Source organism: Echinops telfairi, unplaced genomic scaffold (genome assembly GCF_000313985.2).
Source record: "Echinops telfairi isolate 266 unplaced genomic scaffold, ASM31398v2 ScPeMD7_3533;HRSCAF=4204_0, whole genome shotgun sequence".
Classification (NCBI taxonomy): domain Eukaryota; kingdom Metazoa; phylum Chordata; class Mammalia; order Afrosoricida; family Tenrecidae; genus Echinops; species Echinops telfairi.
Genome location: NW_022107431.1, coordinates 125,557 through 133,212, shown reverse-complemented (window position 1 = coordinate 133,212; position 7,656 = coordinate 125,557). Strand labels below are relative to the sequence as shown.

At 54.5% G+C, this 7,656-nt stretch overlaps 1 protein-coding gene across 1 annotated transcript in view; it reads right to left on the bottom strand.

The window, feature by feature from the left end:
* Window positions 1–580: 580 nt before the first annotated feature.
* The window catches only part of PSMB1 (proteasome 20S subunit beta 1), a 15,129-nt gene continuing 8,053 nt past the window's right edge, over window positions 581–7,656 (bottom strand). Inside the window, exons 3-6 of the mRNA XM_004701902.2 lie at window positions 6,370–6,451; window positions 4,610–4,739; window positions 995–1,101; window positions 581–861 (exon numbers count right to left, since the gene is read on the bottom strand). Coding sequence (XP_004701959.1) covers window positions 676–861; window positions 995–1,101; window positions 4,610–4,739; window positions 6,370–6,451 — 505 coding nt within the window. The 3' untranslated portion in view covers window positions 581–675. The remainder of the gene's footprint in view (window positions 862–994; window positions 1,102–4,609; window positions 4,740–6,369; window positions 6,452–7,656) is intronic.

Here is a 7,656-nt window from a genome sequence, read left to right as displayed (position 1 = left end):
GGAGGTTGATGTATTACTGGAGGCCAGATACACAGTACACACTCTGCTTTTCTCCCTGCGAGACATTCCTGTTGACAAGCCACATGGAGCTATGCGGATGGAGCCAGAGCCCTGGAGCTGGAGGAAGCCACATGGGAGACCCCTGCCAGCGCTCAGATGCTTCCACCACCACTGGATCCACAAGACTCTCTACCCACTGGCCTGGGATCTTCCTGTATTCAGCATCACTGCATATACTGCGGAATTTGTAGACTGGTATCAGACATATGGGCTAATATCAGACTTATGGACTTGATCCGGACTGGGCTGTTTTCTCAATATGCAATTGCTCTTGTATATAAACCTCTTTCTCATACACGAGTATCTCTGGATTTGTTTCTCTAGTCTACCCAGACTAACAAAACCTAAGAGGGCCCCTCAGAATAAAGTGATCCCATAAAGTGAGGCAGTGACCACTAAATTGGCTTTTCTGCTTATACACCTGGCTCATTAACTTAAAGGAAAAAGTCATACTGCTTATGGAAGGCTTTAACCCTGAAACACAAACAATGGGGAGACACAAAGGACAAAGTGGCCATAGTATGCCCAGAAGCCTTTAATGAGCAGGCTGGCCACAGGCCCATAAAAAAGATCACCGAAGCTGCAGACCACAGCCACAGGGACAGTGTGGGCAGCTCAGTCCCTCCGCAAGGGCACGGTTTCCTCCCGGATACCCTCACGAGTGACGATGCAGATGTGCAGGGCGTCCCCCGTATACACATCTCGCTCAGCAGCAGAGATAAAGGCATCCCGCACCAGGCGCAGCGCCCTGTCCAAGGACAGGGGGACGTGCTCCACGTTCTGCATGTTCTTAAATCCAACCTGAGTGGAGAGGACAAAGGGGGATGTGAACAGTCCAACAGAGCAGCTCCAGCCACCAGCACCTGGACTGCACCCCATGCACCTTCAAGTTGGACACAGGGTATATGGGAGCAGATGGAGAGTGAGCACGTACCTGGTTGTCAAGCAGCGGCTGCAGCATGGCACTGGCCGAGCCCCCAGCCTTAAACGAGTCTCTCTGGTAGGATCCCACTGGGTCAAAGCTGTACACGGCGCCTTTCCCTGGGGAGAGAACAGCTTCTGTGAGGACACACTTCCCCTCACAGCCACTAGAGCTCCATTCAGAGGAGCCATGAGTGATGCTGGCTGAGGTGGTCCCATATGTTGGCACATACGCAGTCAGGGCTAGCACCCCAAGTTGGCCTACCCTCAAGCCCACACGACTGCAGGTGCCTGCCCACTTCTCCCTTAAGCATGTCTGCCACCAGGAAGCTCTGCAAGCTACCTGCTGCTGACCATCTTGTTGCCCCAGGCTCCGGTCAACCTCAGAGACATGCCAGCGTTCCAGTGTGTGTGAGACAGGGCACACATTCCTCGACAGCAGCATCACATAACTAGTGCTTAACAAGAGACTATCAGAGCAACCAAAAACCAGTTCTGCCCAAGTTGCGGCCCCGGTTTTGTACTTGCTACAACAAGGAACCACCATTTCATTCTGGGAACCCAAGGGGGACCTCGACGGTGATCAATCCTTACCGGCCGTGGCAAGATAGCTTGGGACTTCCTCCCAGCTCCCCTGCAGCAAGTGTGCGGCCATCATCCCCCACATAAAAAGCTGGCAACAAGTACAGATGTACGCGCCAGCCCCTCAGAGACAGCCAACACAGCCAGCATCGAGCCCACTCCTGCAGTGTCCACACGGCATCCAGGGGAGCAGATGGGCACTGGGACCATCCTGTCCAACCCGAGGGTCACTCTTTCCGTCCCAGGACCACAGCTGACAAGACAGCATCTGAAGTCACCTGGGAGTACCTGGGGGGTGTTTCTGCCAGGACCAGAAATGAGGTCCTGCAGGAGTCAAAAAAGGGGCTGTGAGAAGCATAGTCAAGGGGCTGATGGACTAAGCTGAGGGAGCCCCAGCTCCGTCCAAGGGTGGGGCCATCTCAGAGAAGCGCATGCAGCAGAGGAGGAGGAGGAGCGTGGGCGTGGTCCACAAGTACAGCACCTAAGAGCCAGCAGAGGCACATGCAGAACAAAGGAACCTGCCAGCTGCTCACACCACAGATCCCAATGGTCATGACCAGGGGATAATGCCCCACTGGAAACAGGGTGCTGGGGTGGGGAGGCCCTGCCTGACAAGATAAAGGATCTCAGCCACAAAAGGGGCAGGCTGACTGAGTACAGCAGACACTCCTGCCTGGTGAGTCTCCCAGGGAGACGAGCAAGTGACCAGGAAAAGGCAAAGCTGCAAATGAGGAGGAAGCAGAGGTTCCCGTAGGGGCAGCCTGAAGAAAACAGGCAAAGATAAGCTGCCCAACTGCAATAGAGACATCTGACCAGATTAAAGCTGGACAAGAGGTACTGAGCAAATGTTTTAGAACTAACCAACCACAAGCAAGGAAACAGAGGCCATCAAGTGTGGTGGGTCACATGCTGAGCCAGCAGCTTCGCTGTCCACGATCACCCCCAGGGTTACCAAACATAGCTGGAAGAACAGGAAGTGGGCACCTAAGCACGTGTTGTGCAACACCCAGGGGTGCTGAGCAAGGGCCATGTCTGCAGCAGGGAGTGCGGGCACCTGTGGCGGCACGCCACCTGTGTCAGTGTGAGAGGCACGTGTGGACATAGCAGGTGGAGACTGTGGACACAAGGAGCACCTCTCGGAGTGTGACGCTCATGTGCACTGCGGTCCCTGGCTGTAATCTGGGGAAAAGAGCGCCAACAGCAGTTGGGAGCAGAGACCTCGGGCCGGCTGGCCACATCAGTGCTATGGATACCACCCTCCAGGCTGTCCCCCGCAGATGCAGTCTCTCAGAGATTAAGCTCTGGGTGTGGACGATGGGCTCACCAAGGGGCAGGGCAAAGGCCTGGAAGGAAAGCTGATGAGAAACTGGTAGAGAGAGAGCAGAGACCTCTAGCCACTGTCCCTCCTCCAGGGCTGGACCACCAGCCAGGTACATGCCAGCATCTGCCTCCCAGGGAGCCTGTCAGATGTAGGACCCTCAGCCCCATCAGCCCAGGGAGCCTGTCAGGTGCCAGTCAGCACAGATTCGCACAGCCAAGTGGTTCAGACGTTCTTGTAAACATGGACCACCCGAATAAGGCCAAGAGGAATTAAAAGGAGGCCTGTATTTACAAGAAAGACACCAGAAATACACAAACAAAAAACAACCTCGATAAACTGTAGAGAGCAGCTGTACCCACTGAAGAACAAGGTGTTTAAAAAGGCAAACCGGCTTCCCCGACATATTGGAGCCTGCTGGAAACAAGGCTCTGAACTTTCTGCAAGGCTCCACTTCAAGGCCAAGTCTGCAGGCTATCAATGGGGTCTCTGGAACCACACGGCTCTTCTTAAAGTGGAAGGTGTTTCCACCCGAGGTGAAAGTGGGTTCTATTTAGGGAAAAGATGTGCATCTATATACAAAGCGCACAATGACTCCTGGCAGCAAACCTAACAAAACCAGGGTCATCTGGGGAAAGGTGGCTCGTGCCCATGGTCACAGTGGCAGGGTGCAGCCACATTCCAGAGCAACCTTCCTGTTAAGGCCACTAGACAGATTTCGTGCAATGCGGTGCCCCTCAAAGACTGACACTTATTGAAAAGTAAGGAAATAAAATTGTGAATTAAAAACAGGAGAAGAAAAGCTTCTGGAATTAAGAGCAGAAATAAACAATTCTGTGAAGCTTTGAACTAAGAGTAAGAAACTAAAAGAGCAAGACAAGAGATGGGTAACATGAAGGACACAACTGCCTAGAATTAGCGGCTAATCCTGGGGGTGGGGGGCATGAGGAAGAGGATGAAGCTGAGGGCAAGAGACCTGGGTGGGGATGGACACCTTGCAGCTTTAGAACACTGCGGCTCAATTGTTCCGTGACTTCTGGAATCAGAAACCTGCTGGGCAGCCTTTACCACCGAGAGAAGGAAATCAATCCAGATGAGAACTTAGGGCCCAGTGCTCAGGAAGCCAACGCGGGGAGGGAGCAGGCAGCCTTGCAGAGGGTGTGTGGGTGTGGGTGTGGGGGGCAGGGCGGGATGGGGGGGCATACACAAAAAACAGCCGGTACAGAAACTCAGTTCAGGAAATGCCCCTCCAGGAAAATGGGAGTGCAGCTGGGAATGCACTGGGCACCCCATTGTCTGAAGTGGGAGACAAGGAGCGGAGTGAGGGCCAGGGGCCCAGCACCTCCCAGTCAGTCCGGTGACAGAAGTGACAAAGCAGGTGACAAGGCTTCGAATCAGAAACAAGATGGAAACAAAGTAATAAGACAGATGGTCCAAGGTCATATGTTCTGACTGAGACCACGGGCTCCCCCCACCACTCCACCTTGAGTGACTCAGGACCCCCACAACTCCCACTCCGGAGCACCCTGGACACCCATCAACACTGACTGCAATGTTTGCTGTCATTACTGGGGACACACACACACACACACACACACACACACACCAGGGTAAGCTCTCTGGTGAGGAAAGCATGTTAATGCACTCGCTCCAGAGCCACACGGGACGCTTGACTCCCGCTCACCACCCAGCAGCTGCCCCTCTGGGCCCTGGAGAGGGGCCACCTACCTTCCTCATCAAGCCCGCCGATGATGTTGTAGACGTAGTAGGGGAAGAAGCGGCGTGAGTAGAGAATGGTGGAGAGCATGGCGGCGATGGCCCCGGTGGTCATGGCCTTGTTGTTGGAGTGCTTGTACATCTGCAGGATGGGGGACAAGCCTCAGCCAGGAGCCCTCTCGGACAAAGCACCACCCACTACACCCTGCCATGGGCCCATCAAGTACACTCAATCTGCCTTCAGCTCTTGAAGATCCAGGCTGGCCTGGCAGCCACACCTCAGGCTCAGCTAACTCCAGAGCAGACACACACCCAGGCCAGCTCCTGCCGTCCATGTCTAGAATGGCAGGGCTGAAGAACACAGCCCTGCTCCCAGGGCCCGTATTGTCTCCTGTACTCTACAGCCCCACAAAGGCAGCTGGATGCAGTCCCTCTACAGATGACCACCTGTGCAGGCAGCAGCCACTCCTAAAGCTCATAAAGGAGACCAAGCGGGTGTCCAGAGCGGGTACAGGGGACCAGAGCAAGTACAGGGGACCAGCTGCCCAGCACAGGTAGAGAGGATCGGGTGCCCAGAGCCAATAAGGAGCCCAGAGCAGGTATAGGGGACCAAAGTAGGTACAGGGGACCAGGTGCCCAGTACAGGTAGAGAGGACCGGGTGCCCAAAGTAAATACGGAACCAGGTGCCCAGGACAGGTACCAGGGACCAGGTGCCCAGAGTCAATATAGGTGCCCAGAGCAGGTATAGGGGGCCATAGCAGGTACAAGGGACCAGGTGCCCACAGCTGGCACTCAGTACAGCAGAGGTTCCCACCCTACTGGGTCCATCACACCCTCAGATTTCAAGTGACCGTGCACAAGTGTGCACGACCCAGGCTCCCTGATTTCTGCCACCAGTGCCACAGCACACCCGTCTGAGGAGTTAGACCGTGCAGACAAACCAGAGGGTCCACAGTCAGTGCCCACAGCATTCCCAGGGAAAAGCTACAAAGGGCCCTGAGGTCAGCTGCGTTTGTACTAAGTCAGGAAAGAAGATTTCCAGGCCCTTCCTTCCTTATTCCACTGCATTAGCAAACCACGACTCCGCCCATGTCCTGGTCTGGTCACCAGAGCCCTGTATAAAACAAAACGTCCGGAAGGCAAAGTCCCCAAAGCCAGAAAAACCACTCCAGTGAGCAAAACCACTGCTGCCCAACAAAAAGGCAAGTGTGAGTCCCTCTGACTGTGCTCCGTGCCCCGTGTGGCGAGGTCCACAAAGGTGCCCTGGTAGCACAGTGGCTCAAGTGCTCGGCTGATAACAAGGCCCACCATCTGAACCAACCAACTGCTCCAACTGCACCCAAAGCCTACCCTCATGTCCTCCCTCTCCTGACTCTCCTCTTCCAGAATGCCCGTCTGGTCCAGAGGCCAGTGTGGTGCCCTGCCCGTGACGGCCCCCCACCAAGCTCTGGACCAAAAGCTCGGCTGAGCTGCCGTCAGTCTGCACACACAGCAATGGCTTGCTCTGCCCACTTCAGACAGAAGAGCCTCTGCAGAAGAAACACTGCCAACCCTTCAGGGCCAGAAGACCCTGTATAGCGCTGGGCAGCCTAACAGGGCCCTGCCCCAATGACCCACCAGCAGCCTCATCCCAAACCTTGGGCACAGACCTGCCTCGCCAGCTGTGCTGCAGGCCTTGAGAGCCAACCATGACTAGCTAACAGTGCGGGCAGGCAAACGTGCGCGCACACACACACACACACACACACACACACACACACACACACCCCACCTTTAATCTTGCTTCAATGATCTTCGTCAGCGTGAGACAATCGCCATGGAAACCGCTGCACCCAATGACCGTCTTGTCTGTTCTGCAAAAGCACAGGCAAAAGTCTAAGACAAATGTGGGCAACTTTGCCTGTTGTTGACCAACGTGACTAGGACCTGGACCCCTGTATCCCATGAGGAACCCTTGCAGGAGCATCCCTAACTCCCTACCACCAAAAGCTCAGAGGTGGAACAGTGCGTGGACTAGAGCGGGCTGGGAAGGGCAGCTGTGGCACACACGAGCACCAGCAGTAACAGTCAAGGGACAGTGACTGGGACAGACGGCTCACAGAGAAAGAAATGCACTGGCCCTCTACTGTACTCACTGACCAAATCTAACTAGACACCACTACTGTTATTTGACTGACATTTCCAAAGGCCAGTCATGTCTCAAGCCGTGAATAATGGGTGTCCGGACATTTGGAAGGGCAACTGGGCAGAATCATGTCAAAGAAGGAAGCACACCCCTTCGACATGAGCTAGCAGCTCATGCTGTCATGACTCAGCACGGTAAGAGTTCCTCAAACAAGAGGCCACCTTAATCAAAGTATATTCACATGAATTCAACCATGTGTCCCAAAAGTGACTTCCTAAATCTTGAAACAAGAGGAAACCTAGTCCACTTCCTCCTTCAGCTCCCGAGGCACTGTACCTACACAGCTGGACTCACCCACCAAGGAGGCAGCGAGGCATCCGGGGCATGCCAGCATCACCTGGCCCAGTCCCGAGCCAGCCATCTCCCACTAAGAGGAGCGCTACAACACAGCTGGACAGAATCTTAGCACTTTTCCAGAAGGCATTCTTACACACCTGAACATGAAGGAATGAGTCTTTTCACGCAAACAGTCAACGTTGAGGAGACATGACATTCATGATGGCACCGGATGAGACCTCAGCAGCTTCAACTTCTGATGATGTTTGAACAGACACGCAGGTGACTGCTACTGTTCTAGTGGCTTCATCTCTAGCCAATGCATTTCGTAAGAAGGTATTCACATCAACTCCCACCAAAATGTTAGCCAGAGCAGTGCTTCCCAGGTAGGAAGCTGCATGGCACAAGTGGGACATTCACTGCCAGGCCCACAAAGTGTGGGGAGAAGTCAGACACTTGCTGCCAGACTGCTGTCTCATCCCACAGCAGGGCTGGGCCTGCTCCCTGCTGCTGGAGACAATAGACTACCTCTCTCTGGAACCTGGGGCCATTAGTTTGGTTCCCGAGGGCGGAGTTCGCACCCTACTGATAATGGTT